At 39.5% G+C, this 27,676-nt stretch overlaps 1 protein-coding gene across 7 annotated transcripts in view; it reads left to right on the plus strand.

Moving 5' to 3' along the window:
• CTNND2 (catenin delta 2) overlaps positions 1-27,676 on the plus strand; it is a 680,248-nt gene that overhangs the window by 98,096 nt on the left and 554,476 nt on the right. For all 7 annotated transcript variants that reach the window (XM_040587098.1, XM_040587100.1, XM_040587099.1 and 4 more), the window contains exon 2: positions 26,486-26,619. In XM_040587098.1, coding sequence (XP_040443032.1) covers positions 26,486-26,619 — 134 coding nt within the window. The remainder of the gene's footprint in view (positions 1-26,485; positions 26,620-27,676) is intronic.

Consider the following 27,676-nt stretch of genomic DNA (forward strand, 5'->3'; position numbering starts at 1 on the left):
GCTTTGTGTTGCTTTTGGACGTCGGTATTAGAGAAGACATTCCAAAATCACTCGTCTTTTTTCCAGTATAGCAATTTTTATGTGTGCTTTGCTGAAATTCTCTTTACTGTTCAGTGTAGTCTGCCCAACTAGCTGATCTCAAGGCTCGTAGCTGCAAAGGATAAGGAAGCCCTGTCAATGCCAATAAGCAAATAATAAGCATCGTTAAATGAGTGGGTTGTGTTTTCTTTTTTCATAACAAAGTCACACCTCCCCCTCAAAAAAAAAAAAAAAAAAAAAAAGAGGAAGTGTTTTGAAGCATCACGTAGTGGTGTTGCATTGCAAATTGTATTCAATCAAGAAAAATAATAATACTGCATATCTTTAAATGCATTACAAAACTTTTACATAGGTACTTGTAATTAGCTGTGTAATAAGGCTTCATTGCATCTACTCAGCTTTGTTACACATCATTGTTGGTATGCGGTTTTTGGTGTACCTGTTTTCATACTTTGAACTGTTCATGCGTGAGAAATCTAGTTCTGGAAGAGAGAGTTCATGCAGTACCAATTTCATAGCTGTGTAAATCATTGCAGTATCACCTCTCTTTGATAATTCTTTTTTCTTATACCAAGATGTCTGACATGTTGGCAGGAGGAGAACTTCATATTAAATGGAATAAATCAAAGCTCTGATAACAGAGTGGTCTTTTATTTTCAGTCCAGCAGTTTGGATCTAGCTGTCCATTGTTTATTGGTTGGCAGATGCTGATGAATGTATGTGTAGGACAGAACAGAGCAGACAGCAGATTGTGCACCACTTTGATCCTGCTGGACCTCTCTTTCTGTCTTGTTCAAGGTTCCCACAGATTCCTCTGCCACAGGGTCACTGGCTGTAGGCGGAACTGTTTTCTTGCTCAGTGAACACAGTGCCTTCTTCCATACTGGGTATAGGCTATCTCAGATAGGCAGAAGCTTTGTAATGCAGCTGGAGTTTTAAAGTACGTGTCTCCAAAGGCAATCACACCTGAACACAAAAATAAAATATTGAACAGAAAGTTATGTAAAGGATTTGTTGTACAGAAGGAGCTCGGTTCACTTCCACCAGCTCAAACAGAGCTTAATAATGTGCGATTGTTCCCGTTGATGTGCTTGTTCAATGTGACAGACTAATGGCATTTTGCCTTGTAACCCCTGAACACCAGCCCTTCTGAAGAGAACTTCTGATTGACCCTGAATAGCCTCTGGTCACGCTCCATTGCCTCCTGCCATTAATTCTTGAATTTCTCACCATTTCTGAAATTCTTGAGTCATGGAGTGTTTGGGAACCTTTTTTACTTTGTTTTTGTGTACTTGGAACACCTAGCATTTGACACTAGATCATGGATCTACTCCTATACGCTAGCTATACCGCACACCTAAATAGGAAAGGGAGAAAACAACTTGTTTTAACAAAATGATAGAGTGAAAGCCTTACATGATTCTTTTTAAGTTACAGGTGTTTACTAAAGTAACAGGAAATGCAGCACAATATTGAAGTAGCATTTTTCCAGGTATTCTTGAATTTAGAGATGTTCTTATTTTGTTTAAGCAACATGGTTTATATAAAAAGCAATTCTAAATTATTAATCTAGAAAACTGTATAACTGTGTGGGATCTTTCAAAATTATATTCAAATTCCCTGTCAGACCCTTTAAGAAAGGAGGGATAGAAGTCTGAATTTCCTTTTGTAGAAATAGTTTTGTCTCTTTGCTCCCAACAGATCAGTTTATCACTGGCATAGTCCTGAAGTTGTCAACATGCTTGCCAGTATCAAGGTTACTTTTTCTGTTTTCATACTCACGTTGTTCAATTTGACTTCTGTTCATGAGCTCATGTGGCTTTTCTCCATATGGTTAAGAAGATCTGATTTTGAGCCTTTGCAGCTTTCCATAGTACACTGCTTAAATCTCACGTAACTTGCAGCTGCTGAGGGGTTGCACTGCTCCTTTGGTTATGCGCTAAAGTCCATTCCATATCCCCAAGTATGGAGGAAAAATAAATATTGTGTTCCCATAGTAAGCTCTGCTGTAACACATTTTCTCTGATTTAGGTGTGCACTGTGAAAACAAAGGTTTTCCATGTAAAATATGTAAACTTTCCCTGTATTAAGGTCTTTATATGCTTTTTTTCTTCTGTTTCACTGTGTTCTCAGAATGGAGGGCTCAGTTCAGTTATCTTGACGTAGGTGCCAAATGCCATTTGAGACAGCCCTAGTTTTTGCAGTTCCATCATAGCAGGTAGGATACAGGATCTACAGGAGACTCCCTCTGGAGTGCCACCTGGAGCCCAGGCAGGATAACCCAAAGGCCTCTCAAACAGCAGTAGACACCCATGGTTACCTTTAGTGTAGTTACTTTTTTAGTTGAGTATTGTGAGAAGTCAACATAAAAAAAAATCAGAGCTGCTGTACTGGAACTGACTGTCCTGCCCCTAACAATTGTGAAAGACACTTGATCTGAAAGGAAGATCTGAACAAGGCAAGTGCACATGACCTGTCTTTTTAGCACAGTACCAGCCTCAGAAATGGTTGTGGTTCTGTGTGTTTATTTAGTAATCTCGTTGAATTTTTCTCACCTGAAACTTCAGCTGAAACCGTGTTCATGTTTAGCAACCGCAGGATTGTTTCACAAGGACTTCAACAGCTCAGTGATGTACAAAGAGCCCCTTCCTTTTGTCTGCGTGGAACTTGGCACTCGCTTACTTCGTCTGCTGTCCCTGTTTGTTCAAATTCACCCTGCCTGTGCGACACAGGGTTTTTGAGTTTTCTCATTCACCCCCTCAGCTGTGTATTTTCTGGACCAAAGAGCTCTGGCATGTGTCCTTGTTCCCTACGTGGTTGAGTCTGTTGCCCTTCTCTGCCTTTCCAATTCTTCCGTATCCTCTTAACGAAGAAGAACCAGAGCTGTTCACCATATTCAAGATGCAGGCAAACTATTGCTGTTTATTGCCCAGTCATTCAGTCTTGTAAGGTCCTCTGCAGTTCTCCCTAACTGACCATTTTTTGTAATACTTTCAATTTATCAAACTTTAGCAACTTTAATCATGGCTGCAATCCAGAAAAGGGTATGAGCAGTATGAATATGTTAAACACCCCAGCTTGCAACCCAGCTGTCTTTGGGAATCTGTCCATGGTCACTGTAGGAAGCACTTACTCTCTCTTTATTTTTGTTTGTTCTCTCATATGTAACCAGTTGCTTACAGACCTTCTATCCTATGTAATATCTCTCTAGTTTATAAAATAACTTTCAATGAAGGACTTTAGGACTTTGGCACAGGCTGTTGCGGCATTGGACATTACATCCCATATTAGTGCTCTACCAGATGGATGAAAAACTGGCGGGGCTATCAGACCAGTGGTGTATCCTGTGCCCTTGTCTTGTTTAATTCTTCATCAGTGACAAGGAGGAGGAGATGCAAGGCACTTGTCTGTGGATGGCAACAAACTGTGAGGTGCAGTCAAAGCATTCTGAGGCCTGGCTGCCAGTCAGAAGAGCCTGCACAGACTTGAAGAGAGGGCTGACAGTAACCTTGTGAAATTAGGCAAGTAACTTAACCTTGAGCCTGGGATGGACAAAATCCTGCCATTGGAACATCCTGGTCACTTTCTGGCTGGGGAGCAGCTCTGCTGGAGCAGACCTGAAGGTCACGGTAGACAGCGACCTGAGCATGAGCTGGCAGGGTGCCTTGGCAGCTGACAGCATCCTGGGCTGAGTTAATAGGAGCACAGCCAGTAGATAGAGGGAAAAGGTTATTCACCTCTACTCAGCGCTTGTTAGACTGTGCCTAGACTACCATGCACAGGTTTGGGGGACACCCCAATGTTGGACACACCAACACCTTCCAGTACAGGAAGGATATTGATAAACCCGGGCAAACTCAGCAGAGGGCCTCCAGGCTCGTCAGTGACAAGAGCGGTTGCTCTGTGAAGAGAGGATGAGAAACTGGGCTGAAAAAGAGATGGCCTAGGGGGACCTGGCAGCCACCTTTTTGTATCTGTGAGGTAGTTACCAAGACAAACGGAGGCAGGCTCTTCTGCTGAGGCATGGCTGGAGGTGGACTCACTAACTGAGAGGAGATGTTTTGACTTGACTTAAAGGGGGAGAAAAAATTAACTGTAAGTGTAACTAAGCAGTGGAAGAGATTGCCTGGACAGGCTGTAGTATCTTCATTCTTGGATGTTTCAAGAGCCAACTGGACAAAACCCTGAACAACCTAGTCTTGAAGGTTGATCATCTGGGTGAAGCAGATCATCGTGATCTGCTTTGATCAGGATATTGGATAAGAATGCCCACTGAAGTTCCTTCTGACCTGAATAATTTGGTATAATCATTGTTCATTTTACACTTGCATATTTATTAATAACCACCTTCTTGCATGTTTATTAATATCCAACTTTTAGCTAAAAACATTTAAAAATAATTATAGTGTGGAGAATAGATATTGTCATTCAGCACTCACTTGATTGAGTTCTTACATTTTAATACATAGACATAACTACAGAAGAGGTAAAAATAATGTCACTTTTATAAGGGATTCTAGTTTGGAATAAATCTTGCTCGCCTGTGCTTGAGGAGTATTATATCATCTCCTTTTCTAAAGGAAAAAAAGCAATCAACTCTATCATAAATGCCGCATACTTTGCATAATTATTTTTGTACTGAATTTGCATGCACTTACATTTCTGCTGAAAATAGTGTATGAAAAAATCTCCAGTGATACTTAGTTCTGTGTATGAAACAGGAAAGGTATAGGAAAAGCTTGGATGTTTTCATGGGCATATTTATACTCATCTTTCCAGAAGAAGTTTTGAATAACCTTTTCATTATATAGCATTTCCCTGATGAGCTTGTTTGTTGGTATATTTATTCTGCATCTCAGATGCAATTCATCTTACCTAATTTTAGCTATCTGAAAAGGTAGTCATAGAGTTTAAAATAGTGGTCTAGGCACTTGCTACAGGTAATCGAGATGATTCCTCCTTTTCCTAAACATGAGTCATCCGTTCTGCCTTAGAGGCTTGTCTTGTGATAGAATTAATCACTCTGCAGGAGCACCTATTTTACCCTAATAACTAGGAGGAGACTATAGACAGCTAGCTCTTACTAGACAACTAGTTTTATATGCTCGTTTTGCGAATCTCTACATCCCCACTTACTCCGTATTGTGTTTCCCTTGCCAAACGTCACTGAAACACCTTGGAGGAATAGAAGAGACCCCAGCTAAAAAAAAGTTAATCTTAAATTCCTTAAACCTATCTCAGGGCTGTTGGTAGTTGATGCATATTTTCATTTCTTCATAGCATTTTGGAACATATCCCAGCTGGAGCCTGAAGAGCAGATACATACCTGGTGTGATGACTTGTGGGAAACACGAAGTCAATGACATAGGTCTCTCTCCTTTTCTAGATACACAGTGGGTTGTTTGCAGGTGGTGGTGGAGTGGTGCTGCTTGGGTTTTGGGTTGGGATATTTTGTGTGTGTTTCATCTTCTCTGGATCTCTCACAGGAGACATTACTTCCCTTCTTACTTCAGTACTGGAGTCTATTGGCAACCTCAGAATTGTCAAGAAAAGACAGTGAAGCAACATCTCATCTTATGCCACTGGATTCTTCCAGTATATTGAGAGCTAAATTTTTGCAGGAAGTGCTCATACTTCATTAAGCTTACATCTGCCTTTTGTTTTCTAATCAACAGTAGGAAACTCAGGCTCATCCACATACAATAACTCTACTACATGGGCCAGAGATACATTTAAGCAAGGTAGGTATCATTGGGAGACTCTGGAAACTGCAGAAGTGATGTGTGTGAGAAGTCTTCAAATGTGTTCTGGAATTTCCTTTTCTTTTGCTTCTTTTTCTTGATTACTATCTAGACCCAACAGATTGATGTTAGATACTTGTCTCTTTTCTTCTCCCTTGGCAATATGTGAGTCCTCTTCAGGACATGTCACATATATGAGTTTGTATCCACTCCGGATTAAATGGGATGAAGTCTGAAGTATTACAACTTTCTTTTCTTAGAGAAAGTAATTGAAAGCAAGTTCTTTTTTCTGGCGGTGGAGTTGAGCATACTTAATAGAAGATTCTTGTAATTGGTAGGTACCTCTAAAAGCCCAGCTCGAACTGAAGTGATAGGGCTGAAGGTGATGGTAATGCTTCAGCATTCAAAGACGGGATGTAGCTGAGCAATGAAACTAAAGCTGGCTGGTTGTAGCTGAACCTGGATCAGCTCCATATATAAGATGCATCCAATGATTTAAGTTACAGGAGAGGAAACGACTGTCCATGGTGTTAAGATCTATCTTTGGTGGGCAACAGCATATGAGTGTTGAGAGGATTCATTAGAATAACTGTTCTTTTGGGATTGTATATTCAAACTTCTCTAGCAAATTAATAAAGGAAATGGATAATCATGAATACAGCAAATGAATCACTATTTCTAGCGTTGTACAGTCTTTGTGTGTAATATTTTCATTCAGTAAATCTTGCAGATGTTTGCAGATCATAAAACAATTAATGATTAGCTGCCTATTTTAAATGCTTCTTTAGTGATTTCAGATTGTGGTGGTTTGTTTGGTTGTTTTTTTTGTTTGGTTTTTTTTTGGTTTTTTTTTTTTTTTTGGAAGTGAAGGGTGAGGGGGAAAGCAATCTTCATTAAGTAGTGGCCATAATGAGATCATAAAGTTCAAACTGCCTCAGCTTTAAGTCACTGTAAAATGTATGAGGGGGTTTCAGAGCCATGAATATCCACTGCTTCTCCTAGCTGGCTTTGCTTCTCCTAGCTGGCTTTATTGCAGGCTAGTAAACTTCCAGTTGAATTTCTTTTTCCTGTGCGTGTTTGGACTAACAAGCCCCAAACCTCTTATCAAATAACTTACGAATAATGCCTTTGAATAATTTATTTTGTAGTCAGAAAATAATTACATTTGTTAAATTCTGTGCTTGTTTGGTGGAGCATATTGAATTCAGTAGAGATCTGTGTATTATGTTTTTGTGATATTTTTGCCTTTTCTTAATTTTTACAGTTTTTAAGCCAGTGGATCCTCAGTTACAGTTGAAGGCTCTAGGTGCTCCTATAATGCAATAATCTTGCTGCTGTGCCCTGTAGAACATAAGCACTTGCAGAGATTCTACTTTTCTGAGAGACTTTTTTATCATAAGTAGAGGAAAAGATACTTTCCAGAAATACAATTCTTGGAAATGTCTGAACTGTTTAAGACTGGTGTGTGTGTATGTGTGCGTGTGCTTAATTATGAGCCAGCTGCTTGGATGGAGTATTTCAGCCCAAACAGCGAGCTTGTGAAAAGCATAAGTGGATCAAAATAGGATCTTATAATGGGAAGTGCTAAGCACTGCTAGCTCGGCCTGTAACTAAAAGAGAAATAATTGTGAAATTTCCTCACCAGTATTTACATCATGAAATAAGTGAATACCACCAGAGCTGTTTTCAAAACCTGCTTCCAGCAAACCTGACTCCACGCTCTTGCTGACTGTTTTCCTACAAGCTGGGATGGCTCAGCTCTGCCCTGTGCACCTCCCCCTCAGCACTGGCTCCATTGCAGGAGGCGGCACCTCTCACCTGGGTCCAGGCTGGGAGAGGGAAGGGGAGGCAGAGGGAGGAGCGGCACTTTCCTTCTTGGCCTTCTGCTCATGTCCTTGGCTGCTTCCATGATATCATGTGATGTGTCTCTGGCAGTACATCCCTGAATGCAACATTTGCTTAACTTGTGCAAACTTTTTTAATATAAAGAAACTGGATTTTCTGTTATGATGTGTAACTTGACGGGACAAGCTTGTAAGTAAAATAATAAATACAATTTAGATGCTGTAGATATAAGTAGATGAGAGCATCCTGTGAATATATTTTTATAGTGTGTATTTAGGTTGTTAAAACTAGGTAATGTAGACAGCCAAAACAGATACTGGAAAATTTGTGTAACTTTAAGCAATTGTGTGCATGTCTTTTGCATGTGCAGTGAAATATTACCTGCTTTGAGTGGATGTTGTTGCTGTTCCAGCCACTTGACAGTGCAAAGGAATTCGGTGGCATCTTAAAGTGACCTTGCAATGAAAATTGGGGATAGCAGTTGTTATGCTGCTCCAGTGAGGCAATTTTAAGTACTTAAACATCACAGTAATTTGCTGTTAATTCTGTCGAAGACTTGCATGGTAGTTCTTATTTGAAAATAATAATCTGTAAAGAAAGAATGGTGAAAAGAAGTTGCTCTGCTTGGAGACCGGGATACAATGCTACGGAAGTAGTCAATCCATGAGACATTGTTGAAAAAAAAGCGGGGGAGTTGAGGAGATTAGTCTGTCTTTGCAGGGCTACAATAGATGGCAGAAGTGGATGCTGGAGGATATGTACTGAATTGAATATGTTGATTTCTTTTCTGTTACTGCTCATAACTTTGATTTAGGAAAACAGAGTTACACAGTGTATAATAAGATTTAAGTACAGTTAAGTCACAGGTAATTTTGAGTTCTGTGCACCTAGCTGGTGTAAAGCCAAGGTACAGTACTGAGGGGGAGAGCTGACTTGCTTCTTATGCTTAGTTGCCACTGCAACTTCATTGTTGTTTCTGATATCTGAGCATACCATTTTGTAATGGGCCTGTTTAGAAACCAAGTTGTGTTCTGCCATATGTTCTTAGTAAGTTGTGTCAAGCAATCCCCTAAGAAAAAGATAGTGGTATTACAATATTGTAAAAGAAGGCCCTAGTTTTGGGCTTTTAAAGAAAATTATTTCAAGTTCACTTGCCTGGTATACCTGTAGGTGCAATATAAAAGTAATCATAATTAAAGGTCAATGTAATGTTGCCATGTTAGTTCAGTTGTTTATCCTCACTGAAAAAAGGGTCTAGTATCTCCTTTCTAGGAAGGTTTGTGCTCCTGAGGCAACACATCCCTGGCATTGAAATAAGAAGTTTGATTGAGCTTCAGATAGTGCAGCGGGACTGTTCCTTTAGGTGAGTTCCTATGGCACTTCATTGTTTTAAGAATCACTTGACTAATCTGTTGATGCCAGGTGAGGTCTTGTAGGTCACTTGTGGTCTTGTAGCAAAATGGCTGTGGATAGGCAGGACATGATGTACATTCTTCACAAATACAGTTCAAATCAGCCTCACTCTCCATCACACTGAAGTCTATTCAGCTTGTGTTTGGAAAAAATGTTGTAGGTTTTCTTCTTAAGCAACAGCAGAATCCTTATGTTAGACTGCTTCCCGTCTTTCATCGCTTAGCAGCAAAAATATTGGAGTGAAAGTTTTCTGCACTTCCTGCCTCACATGTTGTGACTGTCTATTGCCTGTAGTTACAAACCTCTCTCTGCTATTTCTGATGCTTCTCTGAGTGTTCCTGTGGATATTTAAGATGCTATATGCTCTGTTGCACTCTTTGGTCATACGTACACTTTGTAGTCTTTCTAAGTATCAGCACATTAATTTTATTTTGTACATTCCAGATTAATTAGTTTCCTGAAACAAAGTTTCAAAGTCCCTTATCTGGAAGGATCAGAGGATGAGAAGTTCCAAGCTGGTAGTGAAGGAGGGCAGAAATTCTTAAATGACCCTTAAAACAGTTGGCTCAGAGGGAGTTATGCAAAGGTTTAGGTTTATCTGTATTTTTCTCCCAGCAATTTTTTCTGTCATTTAACAGATTATCCAGCTTGATGCATTGAAAACAGGAAGAAGAAAGACTTAATATAGCCAGCTTATTATGCCTTGCAAGTGATGTGTTCCTATCAGATATATTTTAAGAATGCGCTCAACATATGTGTATAAAGATAACACTGTAAATTGATACCCTTTTAGTGTGACAGAGTGAAGATTGAAACTATTAAGACTAATTACAGTCTTACACAACTTAAACATGCATATTTTTATTCTTTCCCATCAGTTAGCTATCTCCTGGTTAATATCATTTTGGCTAGGAAGAAATTAAAATAGATGATGTGTGCTGTGTAGGTACTTTGGGTTCAGTTGAACAACCATGGGAAGAGATTACTGGCTTCAGTTGAACAACTATGTGAAGGGATTAGTAATTTCCTAACTTTCAGACAAACTGAAAAGAAAATGCAAATGACATTTTCTCTCTAAGTCACAAGACACAGCATATAAGTAGACAGATAACCTCTTATTTTATGTCATTTACTGTAAATTGCTCAGTTCATTCCACAACATGTGGCTATAGGTTTTCAACCAAACGTGTTTAGAAGAGTTGTCATCACATAGTCATACTGATTGTCATTGTTGATTTTAATGTATTTCAGTTAAGTCCAAACTTTCAGACTTGGTTCATGCACGTTAAATATACTTTCCAAAAAATTATGCATTTATGCCAGGACTTCTGCCTCTGCTTTCTGGCAGGCAGAAATGTAGACACAGTTTGCTACTCTGCTGGGTTTTTAATGCACTTCATTAGTTGATGTGTCAGTAGACATTTCTTTCAGTAGTTATTTCTATGAAAATCCAGATTCCATGCTCAGTACCACATAAAATATTCCTCTGTATACAGTTTAGAAAAATAGCTAGGATCATACTGATGTAATTAATATCTGTTTGGTTTTCTCCATTAAACTGTACATGCTGTCATAAAGGTCAAAAAAGTTTGACTCTTGGGAGAGCTGGATTCAACTTTGGTCTGCTTTAAAAGGTTTCTGTTGTATCTTAGGTGAGATACTTTGTTTTTTTGTGCATCTGCACTCTGTAAAAATGAAACAGTAGCATTTTCTTTTCTCAGAGAGCGTTGGGTTGGCTGGTACAGTAATACTTTTTATGTCCCCACTTTAAGATAACCAGGTATGGCATATAAATTACTTAGAGAAAGTTTTATGGCATCTCAGATGCACACAGTGTCAGGAATACTATTGAATTTTGTGGAAAAACTAGACTGATCCTTACAAATGTACCATTTCATGTGACTAGTTTATTTTTTTGTTTGACTTGTTGGTAACAGAAGTTGTCTATTTTTCATGTTTACTTAGCATCCTTTGTGCCTCTGTAAACTTGTAATATCAGCTATATATTTCTCTTGTTACTATTTTAGTAGTTACAGTTTTATGAGCAGTCATGTACACAAAGAAAACCATGGCATTGGTACAAAGTCCATGCATATCCTAAAGCAAAACTGCGTGGATAACATGTTACTTTGTCTTCTCTCAGACTTCATAGCATTATACTTACCACTGCTTTCCTATGAACATTTCTTGTATCTTCTGATCCAAAAGCTATATATTTTTCTTATAGTACAAGTTTATTGTATTTATAGAAAAATAAAATTTATATACATTTATATTTATATAAACAAAAAATCATTTTTCTTATAGACCTTAACTAAAGTATCTTCACTCACCACTGCTCAGATATGACTGTTTATTAACCTACTGATAGGTGAGAAAGAGGGAGAAAGTGAACTGGACTTATTATACCAAGCGTGTTAAATGCAAAAAGCTGTACAGATATGATGTTAGAAGCAGTACATTGGCAGCAGTAAACCCCTCAATTTTAAAAGTCTATATGATCAAAGCTTATCATCAGGAAAGCAGGTACTAGCCAGCTTGTTGTATTCTAGTTTTTTCACTGATGGTGGAATTGGCAGAGTTGAAGTATCTACCAGACTAGGCTCAACTGTAGATGGTGGTGTGGGAAGAACATTTTTCAAGGAAGCCAGAAGTGGTCAATAGCAAGACTAATTCTTTGTAGGAGGCGCCAAGTATACTTGAAGGACATGACTCTGGAGTGGTGAACAACTGAGTACTGCCAGAAAGCAGAAGAAAGCTGTCCATGGGTATCCAGCAGAATCAACTGCTGAGGCGGAATTCCCATGTAAGAGAGAGAAATAATTTTGTACTTTGGCAGGATCAATATAAAAACATAATAAGAACATCAGAAATGGCTTAAGAAGCAAGAAGAGGCATAAAAAGTTAAGAAAAACTTGTCTGGAGCAAGAAGCTTGGCAGTGATACTGCAGGGTTAGTAATGAATAGGGACAGTTAGAGATTGTTGCCATTTAAAACCAAATGACAGTATGGAGACTAAATGGATTTGGATACCTAAAGACTTTCATCACACATATATGCAGTTTTAAAAATTATGTGATTTTGCTGTTCCATGGGAGAGATGATTTGGTCCAGGTCTAAGTACAGGACTGGGCAGGGAGTACCATGTTTGTGATTAGTCCTTTTAAATGGTGATCTCTTCTGATCTGCAGTTGCTGCTGTTGCTGCTCACAATCTGTTTGTTCCAGAAACTTCTGGATGTTTGCACTGTTTGATGATCAATGGGCTGTTTGCATAGCTGGGCTATCTTTTAACACACATAAAGTATTTTGTTCTTCAGGGTGGCTGGTTGACTGTATTTCATCTGCTTTTGCCACAGTAAAGAACTGGTTAACATTTACTCCTTATGCTAACAGCTACCCTGTCTAGACATAGTTCATGCTAACTGCTACAGAAATTAAAGAAAGACTAAGTTTTTTTTTTTCACCTTTCTTGACCATGAAGTATGTTCAAGGAGCTTCTCATACCACAGCATTCTCTGTGGGGACGCATTAGGGTCTCAAAATACTGTAAGGAGTTTGTTAAGCCAAACCCCCAGAATACTGGGCGATAAAAAATTAGGTGGATAAATGTAAAATGATGCACTTATGGAGGAAAAAGGAGAGTATAACTTCCCAGCTTCACCTTTAAAACTATGGATCCTGAGCTCATTTTATCACACAGGAATCTGATGTGGGATTTGGTGCTTTTTGTGGGGTCTGGGGTGTATTCATAAGCCAATATCAAAAGGAGTGAGCAGACGAGCAGCCACAGTTTCCATTAGGAGTACTGCTCAGTCCTCTGCCTGCCCACCAGGCAGCTCTGCCAGTATCACATCAGCAGGATACTGTATGTGGAAAGAGAGAGATAAGCACTGCAGTCCATCTATCTGCAGACACACCTCGGCTCTCCAGGAAAATGCTAAGGAAACATTTGATTGTCATGCTCATCTCAGGCTGGGGGAGGTGAATCCAGCCATTTAAAGGAGAAGACATCCTTACTCCAGCAGGTCCCTACTTCAGCGTGTAGTAAATAAGTGAGGAGACTTCATGCTCTTCTGTCAGCATTCTGTTTGAGGGATACACCCATGAGAGGAGTCCCAGAGTGACTGCTTTCTTGGTTGGCTAGTGGAGCCCTAACTGCTAGACACTGCGTCTCTGTAGATTAGTCTGGAGGTACGTTGTACAGTGTTGTATGAGGCTTGGACATATGCATCCTGCTGTCTGGGTTCTGGTAAAAGTGAGATGTGAGGCAAAGAGAATCTGTGCAATTCGGTATGATATATAAGTAAGCTCCTTAACTGGAGGAATTAGTGAGGAAGTAGATTAGTCCTGAGATTACACCAATACCAAAACTGTCTATCCTCCTTCAGGTTCAGAGCCATGGGAAACATTAAGAGTAGTCAGCATGAATCAGCCTGCAATTTAAATTTAAAGCAGTAGTAATAAACAGTCTATTTTAGCACATAGTGGATTACTTGTCTCAGAATCAAAAGGGCTGTGCTTTTGCTTTGCTATTTCTGTTCTTTGTAATGAACATGTGTCCTTAGGTGTTGGTGCCATTGACCTCATCTCTTGCATTACAAACTTTTTTTTTTTTTTTCTCTTATTACTTTTGGTAGGGAATTGCTTCATCGTGGTGTGTGGTGGGTTGACCCTGGCCAGCAGCTAACCCCCCACCCACTTGCTTGTGAAATCCCCACAGCAGGACAAGGGAGAGAATTGGACAGGCAAAATTGAGGGGAAATAAGCTTTAGTGGGTCAAGACAAAAACAATTTAATAAGTGAAAGAAAAAGTAAGAGATTATGGAAAAGCACTCAGTTACCACCAGAACACTGATGTCCAGCCAGTCCCCAAGCAACAGCTACTTTGGAGAAACTGACGGTCACCTTTGTGGCTGAGCATGATGTCATATGGTATGGAGCATCTCTGTGGTCAGCTGGGATCAGCCGTCCCAACTGTGTTTTTTCCCAACCTTGCTGAGGGGCACAGTGAGAAACAAAGGTGGCCTTGATGCTGTGCAAGTACCATTCAGCAGTATCTGAAACACTGTTTTGATCACAAACCTAAACCACAGCACCACTATTTGAGCTTCTATAAGGAAAATTAACTCTATCCCAACCAGACCCAGAACATAACATCACTTAAATTTTCAAGTTACTCCCAGTTAATAAATGACCAATGAATAAAACCCAAACGAAACACCCCATTATTATGTTACAGAGAATCACAGGATGGTCATGGTTGGAAGGGACCTCTGGAGATCATCTAGTCCAACCCCGCTGCTAAAGCAGGGTCACCTAGAGCAGGTTGCACAGTGTCGTGTCCAGACAGGGTTTGAATGTCTCCAGAGAAGGAGACTCCACAACCTCTCTGGGCAGCCTGTTCCAGTGCTCTGTCTCCCTCGAAGTAATGAAGTTCTTCCTCATATTCAGAAGGAACTTCTTGTGGTTCAATTTGTGCCTATTGCCCCTTGTCCCATCACTGGTCACTAGTGAAAAGAGTCTGGCTCCATCCTCTTGACATTCACCCTTGAGATATTTGCAGACAGTGATGAGATCTGCTCTCGTTCTTTTCTTCTCCAGGCTAAACAGGCCCAGCTCTCTCAGCCTTTCCTCATGAGGGAGATGTTCCAGTCCCCTAATCATTTTTGTAGCAGAGGAGAAGGATCACCTCCCTCGACCCGCTGGCCATGCTTTTCCTAATGCATCCCAAGGAACACTGCTGGATCATGGGCAACTTGCTGTCCCCCAAAACTCCCAGGTCCTTCTCCCCAGAGCTGCCTTCCAGCAGGCCAACCCGCAGCATGTACTGGTGTATGGGGTTGTTCCTCCCTAGGTGCGGGACCCTACACTTGCCTTTTTGGAGCTTCATGAGGTTCCTCTCCGCCCAGCTCTCCAGCCTGCCCAGGTCTGGCTGAATGGCAGTGCAGCCTGCTGGTGTGTCAGCCATTCCTCCCAGTTTTGTATCATCAGCAAACTTGCTGGGGGCACACCCTGTCCCTTCACCCAGGTCATTGCTGAAAAAGTTGAACAGGACTGGACCCAGTACTGACCCCTGGGGAACCCTGCTAGCTACAGGTCTCCAGCTAGACTGAGCCATTGATCACAACCCTCTGAGCTCTGCCATTCAGCCAGTTCTCAATCCACCTCACTGTACACTCATGTAACCCAAACTGCCTGAGCTTACCTGTGAGGATATTGTGACAGACAGAGACAAAAGCCTCGCTGAGGTCAAGGCAGACAACATCCACCGCTCTCCCCTCATCTACTCAGACAGTCATTCCATCATAGAAGTCTATCAGGTTGGTCGCGCGTGACTTCCACTTGGTGCGTCCATGTTGACTGTTCCTAATGACCTTCTTTTCCTCCACATACTTAGAGATGACCTCCAGGATGAGGCGTTCTATCACCTTCCCAGGGATGGAGGTGAAGCTGATAGGCCTGTAGTTTCCTTGGTCAGTACCATCTACTCCTATGCTATCTAGGTCATACAAGATTTCAAGAATTCACTGTAGGAGTGTTTCTGGCTTTTGCTTACAGATATGCATTTTGCTGTGTGCTTGAGGATATTGGCATTGTCACTGAAATAAGAACCCCCGTTCCCTCGGTAACACCAGCAAACTATTCTTTTATTGTATTCCATGAATGGAACAATTTTGCTTGATTTATGAATAGACTTTTCAGAAAAACTGAAATCAATTATTGTAAATCCTCATGCTGAGATCTCTAAAATATTGACAGAAGTGTGAGGTTTTGTGCTGGTTTCTCTTTGTGATTGTGTTGTTGACTCCAACTGTGAAATATTTTCATTAGAATTATAGGAGGTTGCTCAGTTCTCAGATGGTGCATGCTAGCTGTTCAGGGTAAATTCTTACAGTTTAGGTAGGTGGTTTCAGTACCAATGAAGTAGCAACATCTTTCAAGCTAGCTTGTGGTTTACAGGTCCTGATTAATCACTTACTCAATTGCTACAATATATTGACAGATAAAGGGGATGGGGGCAGTTGGCTGACATAGAACTCACTGTCTTTGTGGTTTGGGTCTGATCTTTAAATCTTTGTGTACTCAGGAGTGGTGCTGACTCAAGTCTGAGAGAAAATAAACCAAGATATTTACAATTGGGCCATCTTTCGCTCGTCTTTTTTTTCAAAGCCCTTTGGGCCAAATGCTGTAACTTCTCTCTCATAATGTCATAACATCAGAGTTATAGTGCTAAAATAATTGGGAATGTTTTAGGATTTTTTTTGTTTGATTTTAAGGAGAAAGGCTCTATAGTAGTTCAAAATATTTGAAATTTTAAGTATTACAGAAAAAAGCAAAACTGCCTTGTCTTATGGCATATTACTTAAACAAAACAGTACTTAACAGGATCATCTTGAACTAAAAAGTTTGGAAGCATTGCAGATGCCTTAAGCTCTAGGCAAGACTTCAGGTTTCATACAGCTTCCAGCACTCTGGCACTGGTTAATGTAGATAGTGGTAGGAAAGTATTTGATGCAGCCTGCAGAGACCTCATACTGGCTACTGTGTGCATAACCCCCTTAATTTTGTTTCCCCTTTGGAGAGTAGGAAAATAGGGATGTTTTAATCAGACTCAGGGCAAGAGTAGAGAGTAGAGAGTCCCTGAGGAAGAAACTTTTTTTCCTGTTGAGCTGTAGTCTTTGTATTGTTTCAGGAAATGCCTTTTTGAGTCAGGCATCTGTGGAAGAGGAAGGAACAGAAAGTTTCACATATACTGGCTGCATATATGCCAGCAATTGTGGTTTCCAGGTTAGGTATTACATGTTTATCTGTATGACTTCAAGGTAGGATAAGTCGAGTAAAGTGTTGGGAGAAGTTTGCCAATATAGCTACTCTTCAGTCAGGTTTTAGAATTTGCTTGTCTTTGTCCTTTACTGTGATAGTTGGGATCTTTTATATTTTCCACCACACTTCTGCAAAGAGCAGTAGGAAAAAACAAAACAAAACAAAACACGGAAATTTTATGATTTACTGAACCTGAACCTCAACTTTACCTAAAATTTGAAACTAGAGGATTCTTTTTCATCCACTTAAGAGGCTTAATACCCAAATAGTATGGTTGAATAACGGAGAATGCAATGCTTGACGTCACAAAAGAGGAGAGACAAGCTCGCCTGTCTTGGCGAACAGGGAATTGGATGGGTCTATGAACAATGAAAAATCCTAGAAAGAAACTAGAACCCTTGCTCTTTGGAAAGCCCCTGTGATGGGTTAGATAGAATAAGAAGACTGCTGACTTGATCCCTCATATCCCTGGTCCCTAACGGAGCTTAAGCCTTTGCAAAGGTCTTTAGAGATATCATGTCTCCTTTAATTAATCTCTTTTCCCATCTAGTAATTTCAACCTAGGAGATATGTGCCTTAGGATGTTGTGATAACTACTTGGGCAATCTTAAGACATTTTGTCTTTGAGGTATTTGGCAGGGTCTGGCAGATTTTCTTATCTTTCTGTTGATGCAATGGATTATCAACCTATTTTTAAGAATACTTACCCAGCCACAAATTTTATCAACCTGTCAGCAAAGATAGGACAGTAGAGGAAATCTATAATTTCAGTGGTTATGTGTGCAAAAGACCCATCTTCACAGTCTTCCTACCGTGTTTCACTGTTGAACAGCTGAAGGATTCAGCTTCATTGCAGAATAGTTTTAATACGTTAGTAGATATGTATCCTGCTGTCTCAGCCTTCCATCACCTCCACAGTCTGGTATTAGTAAGGGAATACAATAGGTTCTCTTTCTGCTGAAGCTGATTCTGTGCATACATAAATCCTCAAGCAGTGCCAATTTCTACTACTTCTGTTTTAGATTTTATTCCAAAAAACTACTGTAAACATTTTGGTTGGTCTAGATTGGCTTTACAATATGTAATAATGAGAATTATTATTTGGGCTATTTTTTCCTTCCATATCTGCACCAAGTATGACTTGTGATACAGGTAATAATTTGCAAGAATGGCCAGGGCTATTGTATTCTATGTTGTCCTAACTTACACCCACTGACTTCTTAGTTTATCAGAATGACTCTGTGAACAGCATGAAAGCTGGTGGTTTTCATGATTTTAGATGCGAAACCTTTTTTTTTTTTCTTTTTTTTTTTCTTTTCCTTGCCACAGTTATCCAAAGCTAGTATGTAAGAGCTATTCATGACTGTAGGGTTTCAAATAACAACTGTTGTTCACATATGCAGGGAGAAAGACAAGTTTCCTAAGGCAGTCATACAGTTACTATCATGAAGAATGTTGGAGTATTTAATATATTTATTTTTTAATTAAAACCAGCTAGAAACAGGATCAGTATTACTCCTTGCTTCTGAAGTCTTGATTTGAGTTACTGAAATCATAAACAGTAAATTTAAGTGTAGCCATAAACTTGCAGTTTTAGGTAAAAAAAAATAATGTGCTCCAGTATTTTCATTTTACAGGAAATCCCCATCATTTTGAAACAATAGCAAAAAAAGTAAGAGAAACTTTAATATGAACAATACAATTCTTATTATTAAATGGTAGTCATACTGTAATCTCTATACAGCATATCTAAGGTAGAGGAAAGGAAGCATTTCTAGATACATAATTGCATATTGGATTATTTTAAGTGATTGGTTCTTATCCAAGGCTACTTAAGTGTTATTCATGGTTCTCCAGATTAGCTCAGTAATAAGCCAAATTTGATTGCTGTGCGGTAAAACAGCATAACTTACACTTTTATAATGAATGCTCTCACTGATAAATGGTTCATTGTACAGGAAAGACCCACTGGGGAGTACATATTCCTTACTGCAGTATCTTTTTATTAAAGAAACATGTTTGGATTTTCTGATTTCACTGATTTGATGCAGTTGCCACTGTAGTGGGTAACTTGGGTTTTACCATAGATTTCCAGCCGTTGAAGAACTGTTTTGTTTGTTTCAGGTTTTTTAACCTGTCTACACTTTCTACCCGTGAAAAAGTGATGTAACATTAGACTATGTAAACAGCATTAACGAAGTGACTTTAAAAAGAATATCAATCTAATATTTAAAAATAGAAGTCCGCCCCTGTAAGCAATACTCCCTTTTTCTTTAAGTATACATTATAAAATAACTTATTAAACCAATGCTGTTTAAGTTGGAAAAGGAATGAAATGCTCAGTTTACAGTTGATGCTGCTACTTTTGCAGTTCTAGTTTTTTTTCAATGCTCTACATGGATGCAGTGAATGTAGCATAGCATTTCTGATGTGGAGGAGGAGGAGGAGAGTTAAGATCGTTGAAAGGCTGGTGTAGCTGCCCCATCTGAAAAAGAGTGGCAACATGTCACTGGCGAACTATGCCACCAAAATGCTTTTACCAGGGATGTCTTCATAGCTATACCTCCTTAGTTTCCTGCTTAGTAAAGTGCTTTCCCAGTATGATTAAAATCAAAGTGTGTGTGCAAAATTAAGCTTTCAAGTGAAACCATAACATCTGACATTGCCATTTTCATGTGCGTTTAGAAATGACATTATTTTCTTTTACCTAAGGATTTATGTATGGTGTAGAAGGCACCTCTGTGTATTTGTTGGGTATGTACCTCTGTGCCTGAGTTCAGCCTGAACAGACATTTGCAATTTGACCTTGGAACTAGCCAAGTTGATTGTATTGCTTCAGAGAAGGCATGAAATCCTGCTATAAGTAAGGGTAGCTTATTTTTTTACTTACCTTCGGAGTCAAGAACCAACCCACTGACCCTCTCTGACCTGTTTATCTTAGGAGTAATGCTTCTAGTAGGACTCAGGTCAGATTTTAAGTTTTTGGTGAGTAGTTACATGGCAAAAGTTATTTTTAACCTGCTTTTCCAAAGGTCAATAATTTTTAATTCTGTCAACTGATTTTATTCAAATTTCTTTAAAAAACTTCATTCACACAGAGTGATAAAGGCTAAAAAGTTTCAAAACAAAGCCAACAACAAAAAGCAAAACAAGAAGTTTTTGTTGAAACTAGTTGTTGTATGGAATGAGATGAATGCCTGGTAGTCGATTATGGAACTATAATAGGTAGACAGCAAAGCATAAAGAAGTGTTGCTCAGATTATTTTCATGGAGAGTTAAAGTAACCAGTGTACCCATGCAAACTATTGAGTTTCTTTGGATTCAGTTCCTCACTGAGCAGTGTCTGCCCATCTGTACTCCAGACAATAAACTGGTATTCAGTTACATAGCTTGGCCTTATTTGTATAATGTTTATCATACTGGTTTTATATAGCTATATATTGTTGAGGTTTTTTTCTGCTTCTGATTTTGTCCAATTTTTTTAAGTACTTCCACCACTATACTTAATAGTGATTTAACAGGAATCTTAATGTGATGAGGCTTTCATTGGCTCATGAGATGGTGACCATGGTAGTTGCAGATTATAGCTGTATAGTGTATACAACCATAGATTGTATCCATCTATTCAGGAATCCATGTTGTCACAAGACTGAAACAAATGAACAAAAAACCAACAACAAAACCTACACACACAAAAAAACAAAAAAAAAAAAAAAAGGAGAAAAAAGAGAAAAGAAAAAAAAAGAAAAGAAAAACCCCAGGCCATTTCTGTCTACCTTTCTTGTTAAAGTCAAAAGCAGCTGGTGGGGGGTGGGTGGGTTGACCTGGTCGGGCTGGCAGACCCTACCCAGCCCCTCTTCAACAGGACAGGGGAGAAGGTAAGATGCAGAAGCTCCCGGGTCTAGATGAAGACATGGAGATCACTGACCAGTTACTGGGAAAAACAGAGTCAACCTGAGGAAAATACACTTAATTTACTGCCGATTGAGTTGGACTGTGAAAAACGGAGAAAAGCTAAAATAACTTCCCCACACCTCCACTTTTTTCCCCCAGGCTCAGTGTCCTCCCTTCACTCCCAAAGCCGCTGCCTCCTCTCCCCTGGGTGATGCGAGGGATGGGAATGGGAAGCAGTGGTCAGTCCATACAGCTCCTCTCTGCCGCTCCTTCCGCCTCACATTTTTCCCAGCTCCAGCTGGGCCCTTCCCAGGGGCTGCAGGGAACCACCGGCCCCGCCGGGGTCTGCCCTGGGCCCGCGGGGGCATCTGTGCGGGGGCGCCTGGAGCCCCCTGCCCCCCTCCCGCTCCCCCCTCGGGGCTGGCCGGGCAGTTTCTCACCCCGTTGCCCTCAGCCCTGGCTGCCGGGCACCGTTTTGCCCTTTCTCAGCCCGGCTTTCCCCGAGGCGCCCGCCCGTGGCTGCGGGGCCGGTGGAGCCGGTTGGAACCAGCTCGAACCGGCTGTGCCCGGCACGGGGCAGCCCTGACACTGCCTCACAGGGGCTGCCACTGCCAGTGCCTGCACCCGGTCCATGAGGAGAGGGTGATTTTGTTTGGGTTTATAGGGTTGGTTATGTGTTTTTTTCTTTCGTTAAAGTGAGATAAAGTTTTTGGATGCTCTTAGAAAGACACAGGGGAAAAAAAAGGGTGTGTGTGTGCGTGCTGTCGAACTTGAGATAGAATTTTGCCAATGCTGTGGAGTATGGGAATTCATGAATGATTTATATCTGACTTCCCAGTATGTTCCCAAAAGGCTGGTAGTATTTTTCCTGTTCATCTATCTATGATCATCTAAGATTTTAATTTGATTCTCTCAGGAGCATGTGTATGCTCTGACTTGGAGAATCTCATCTGTATTTTTATGACAGTTAGGAAATACTGTTGCTGTTGTGGAAATTAAATGCAGCTGATGTACTTCTGTGCTATAGTTGCTCAGCTGTGGTGTACTCTGTTAAACTGCTTAATTCTTATTTTTTTTCTTTTTTTTTTTTCTTTTTTTTTTTTCTTTTCTATTTATTTTTCCTTTCAGTTTGAGTGCTAAGCTCTCAGGAGTGAGGGTTAAAAAGCTATCAGCCAGCTTATTCTGTGGGGAAAAATGGGAAGAATTTGGGGTAGCTTTTCTGGAGGAGAGAAGCCAGAGCAGAAGGAAAGGTACAGTGGTCAACATCATGTGGGAGAATGTTTTCTGAAGAAGACTGTTGGAATTAGGTTTTTGTGTCCGTGCTGGGTAGTACAGGGAACACTAAGCGTACATGTATTACATTGAACACTGAAGCAAGTTTGTTACTAGTAAGGCCAGTGGTGCCTGGAGCAGAGGGAGGCGGCCAAGGGAAGCTGTGGTGAGGGGAGCTGTAAGGGACTGGTTATGTGTATTAAATATCCAGAATGACTTAGGGAAAAAAAATCTGCCTTGTCTAGAGATTTCGTAGTGGCCTATGGGCTTGGAGGCCTATTTCAGACATATTTTCTGTAATTCTACAGTACTGGCAGCTTTAAGTCTCATTAAAACCCGAGTCTGTCCGATTTCTTGTACTGAAGTCTGAGCTAAATTACAAGTCCATCTCTGAGCAGATGGACTAGTGCAAACACAGGCCTTTGCTGTGTTGGTGTTTGCTGTTGAAACACTGTTGCTGATTCATATATATATATTTTTTATACAACTACCTTTGGTACAGTAGCTTCTCTGTAGCTTTTGAAAACGCATTCTATGCTTCCTTTCTATATGGTATTTCTCATATGAATTTGTGTAATGAAAAAGTGTTAAAATATATAATGGTAACAGCTCAGCTGGATAACATCATGCTATAGATTCAGTGATGGATGATAGCTTACTAAGTGCAATTGGCTGCAATCTTTCCCCTTTGAACAATTGTAGTAATAAACTAATGAGATAGATCATTATCTATCTCATTATCTATAAATAAATAAATACCTTATTTATTTATGCACAATATATATGATATTATATATTATATATATAATATATATATAATCGATACATTATATAAAATAATATATACATAATATATAGATGCACAAAACATTACTTTTAAAGTCAGAGACATTTCTTGTGATTTCTCTGTTTCTAGATGAAGAGGATATGCAATGTGCCTTTTTTACCTCTCCCCCCAGCCCCCTTTTAAGATATATATTTTTTAGAAAAACCCAAATCCTGGAAACATGCAGTGGTTGTAGAATACTAGCTACTTTTCTGTTCAGATTTTGAGCCTATTTGACAAAAGTACAGTTTATTGCAGCAGTTGGTTGTGTAATCTGATGATTTTTTTTCCCATGTAAACTGATGCTTGCAAAATTCTAGATTACTAAAGCAGTTTTTGAGGTGTTCTTTGGTGGAAACAAAGTTTACAAAAACTTAGAGCCTAAAAATTAAAATTTGATGAAGTTGAATACAGTCCCCAGAGAAGTTCAGAATAACAAAAGGCAGTTGCTGCCTGTATGGCAGCGATGTAATGGTTTTGAACACACAGAAATTGGTGGTGTCTTAACAGTAGCTTAGTTTCGATCATAAAGCAGCTTCCCCGTTGACCATGTGGCCTTGCTGTCCCTTTCAAATACACTTTAAATATTTTGGAGTGTTTGTGCTAGGGCAAGCATTTTGTGTAGCAGATAATTTTTTTTCCAGCAACTCAGGCAGGCTCATTTCCCCCATCTTCCTGAAAACCTAATCGGAACAGAAAACCACCATGCTTCGGTGGGCCTCATTTGGATTTGTTCTTAGTCACAGGCCAAAACTAGTATTTGAGCCTGAGAATTTCACTTACTAAGATATGTTGTCAATTAATGTAAGCTTTAAATTACTGATTTTGGTATTCAGAAATAAATAAGATAGCCAATTAAATGAACATGCAGAGAAGGCATCTGGACCCATCCTGGTGTCCCATCTTCTCGTTACATGTTGGACTTGAGGTCCTCCAAACACAGGTCAGCTCTGCAGCAACCCTACTCCCAGACATGCACACTTACCAAACCCCTACTGATTTTACCTGATACAGCAAGGTGCACTATGGAAATGAGGGTCTCCTGGACTGCAGCAAGAGGCATTCCAGGTGGCATTTGTGTCTTCCCAGTCAGGCCCAGTAACTGTGTTCTGTGGTAGGATGCTGGGGATGGGGTGAGCAGGTAAGTCCTCTTAATTTGTGAGGTGAAGAGGAAAATTCAAATGGACGTCAAATGACAATTACTCGCAGAGCTGGGAGCAAGACCAAGGAGTTCTTGACTCAGTCTTGTTTAGTTTGCTGGGGTTTACCTCCTTGGACTAGTATTTATGAAACAGCTGATTCAGTAGAGTCTCCCTGCCAGGGTCAGGCAGCCCTGGAGGAGCATGAGGGTGAGCTAAGCAGGCAAAGGGGCTTTTTCCAGGAGGCTTCTTTGCAACTGCAGATAAAGCGATCCTGCAGCAGGGGAGCTACTTTCAGCCAATGTGTCTGAAATTGCTTAGCAGGCATCTCATTCACAACTGTGGTATTTCTTCCTGTCCCAGTGCAGTTGTAGTTCCACGTGTGTCCCTCATGAGCCAGCCCAACTGGGAAGTACGGCTCTCCACCTCCTGGAGTGTCTGTAAGCAGCGTAGGACCGCTTCATGTGTCCTTACCCATATTCCTGAATCCTGTGGTCTCTCTTGTTCCTGTGCACAAATTTCAGCTGGATTTTCTAAGCTATGGAGTTGATAGCAGGGATTGTTGCACTTCGATGTTTTCTGCAAATATAGCTCTACAAAATTAACTGTTAGGCCATTTGTATTTTTGCAGGTAAATTGCAATACAAAAAAAGAAATTACTTTGCTTTCTATTGTGATACTGGAGTTAATAATTTAGTAAAGAGAAAAATAATTAGATTGTTTGAAAGTAAGGTAATAGAATAAGCATGTTTATGTATGTGTGTACATGTCTTTTCTGTGGTACTTTACAAGAGAGTAGCAACTTTAATTGTATGCCACAAACTAGGTAACTTGTTAAGATGGTTCCTTTGTTGCAGAAAATAAAAAAATACAATTCAGAAGTCCTTTTAGATTGAGGTATTGTACTCATACAGAAGTTTTGTACAGTATACTTGTGGTAGAGGAAGACAGGTATATCATCTGAGTTTTTAAAGTTTAACTTCAAATAGTGTATGTGACTGGAGCAAGGACATTACTGGAGCAAAAGTTTTGGTATTTACCACTTTCAGTGATTTACTTACAAAAAGTGAGCCATATGAAAATATGTAGCTTCATTAATTAAAATTATATGTAATCTCATTCTTTAGTATATAAACTAATCTAGCCTGAGATTTAGGGAGACTTCTCTTATGAGAAATAATTGACTTTTTAATGAATAATCTGTATTTTTGTGGTTTTGTCTTACGTATGCCAGTGTCCTCAGTTTCAGGAAGCTTTTGGCACAGGCTACCCAGCTGGGCTGAATGAGTGTTCTTGGGCAGCACTGTGGCTTCAGAGCCAAAGCATTATAGAATGTCATCTCCCCTTCTTTTAGAGCCCTAATTTCCATGGCAGACTGGTGCAGGCATGCTTGCTGTGGGTATTGAATTTTATATTTCCTTTTACCAGGTTCCCTTTTCAACTCTTCAGGCTTCTTATTTCTGCAAGAAGAAGCTGTATTTTATAAGATCTGTGCTTTGAAAAGTAGAATAGAGCCAGGGCAGGTGTTCTGCCATTGATGCGAATGGCAAGTGCTGTGCATGTAGGATCCCTCTGATGATATCCCTCTGAATATCCCCACTGCTCTTCAGGAGGCCTGTCCAGCTGCCAGCCTGTGGGCCAGTTCAGTTACACAGAGTAATTCTGGCCAGCACCCACCTAAATGTGTTCTTATCCTAATTCATAACTCGCCTGCACATAACTATGCAAGCTGCCTCTCAGCTCCCTTTCTTCTGGAATGTGGCACAACTTGCCTGCAGAGCTGTACCTATGGTGACATTTAAAAAGAGATGGTACACTGTAGCTCAGCTGTCAGAAAGATAAATCTTTCCAGTCTCACCGCTGTTTTGCTCTCTAAAAAAAGAATACTAGAAATGCCTTTAAGGGCTAAGAATCCTTTTTTTTTTTTAACAGGTCTCTAAAAATTACTTAACTTCTGTACTGTTTTTCTCAAAAATACTATGATAAAATGTTTTCAAAATCACCTTCTAGACTGGATGAAAGTTCAATTTAGTTACCTAGGCTTACAATATAGTACTTACTAAATAATCACGCACGTTAGAAAGTCAACACTAGATACTTTATGTTTCTCTCATGTATCATTTGTTCATTTTCTGTTTGCAAAGCATTTCATGATTCATTACTTTCATGACATTGTAATTTCATGTTGGATGCTACCACTGGAGTAGTATACAAAAATCACAGCTGTAAATTATATGAATCCTCTCTAAATGTACTGTGGTGAATATTTTGGAGTAACTCTGGGAGATGATTTAATATTTTCTTTTATAATTAATTTAGAACTAGTTTTAGTTTTAAATAAGTGATACAGTAATTCTATATTATAGAACAGAAGCACGTTCTACAATTTTTTCCTTAACATTAGTATTTTTATTCTTACATGCATATGATGTCTGATAAGTATCAGGTTTCTAATAACAAAATCACTCTTTTGTTTTTCCAATACTGCAGAAAATATGCCTGTTCCAGACCAGCCCTCGTCTTCTGACAAGACAAGTTCCCTTAGTCCCGTGTTGAACACATCCAATGGCGATGGCTCTGAAACTGAGACAACCTCTGCCATTCTAGCTTCAGTTAAAGAACAGGTATGCAAGCGCTGCATCTGCAGGCTAGAAAACAGTAATATGATTTAGTTCTTTTTTCATAAAGGTTTCATAGCTGGTATCTGAATAATTTTGTTCATAGATGCATATTGCAAAGAATGTTAAATATTTCTTCATGTCGTAGTATACTTCTGTGTTCTGTCCTAAAATAAATTTAACATAACTTAATCGAATTGTTCATTTTATTCTCCACTTTCACTCTGTGCTGTGAATTGGGGTTTTCAGGCATCTCTCCTTGTTGTCAATTTGCACGTGAAGTTATAGCACATAGGCATGGCATATAAGAACTATAGACAAATTAATAGTTGTAGATAAGATGTTATCCTAGACTTTTTAGTTAAAAGGATTTAAAAGAAAATTAAAATTTAACATATACATTTTTCTTTTTTTTGGTGTAAAACTTGATTCTTTTAGGGCAAAATTGGGTAGGGACAGAGACTATAAGCCTTGGATGATTAAAACCAAAGGTATTAGAAATTTTTGAAAGAAAGATCTTTAGTGTGATTCTCTGCTCAATTCTAACAAGTCAGGTTTGGACATCTTAATGTAAATTTTTGTGGACCAAGTATCTAAGTTTTTGCTTAGTGCCTGTTTGTACAACAGGGGATGGTTAATATTGCAGTTCATGCAAACAACTGGTTTTCATTGTTACGCTGTTTGGCTCACCAGCAGCAACAGGTATTCCAAAGAGAGACATCAAAAAATAGCTGCTTTTAGTCTGCTTTCTCCTTGCTGAATGTGTCTAAATTATTTCTCCAGTTATAGTGATCTTTCCATGCCTAAGACATTCAGTGCTTCTTTATTAAAATTATACATTAATTTATCTTATGATATCTAACACCATTGGAGTAATAGCTGTTGAATCACTGGGCTTTTATAAAAATTATGACCTCGCTCTTCATTTTTTCTTCTTGAAATGTACCAGTTCTCTATTTTGGTGTTGAAGGTTTGTCGTATTTTCTGGTTCTTAAGAGGAGTGCAAGAAAGAAAAGTTGTAACATGGAGTTTTGTCTTAAGATTTATGGCATGTTGTTGTATT

Source organism: Falco naumanni, chromosome 3 (genome assembly GCF_017639655.2).
Source record: "Falco naumanni isolate bFalNau1 chromosome 3, bFalNau1.pat, whole genome shotgun sequence".
NCBI lineage: Eukaryota > Metazoa > Chordata > Aves > Falconiformes > Falconidae > Falco > Falco naumanni.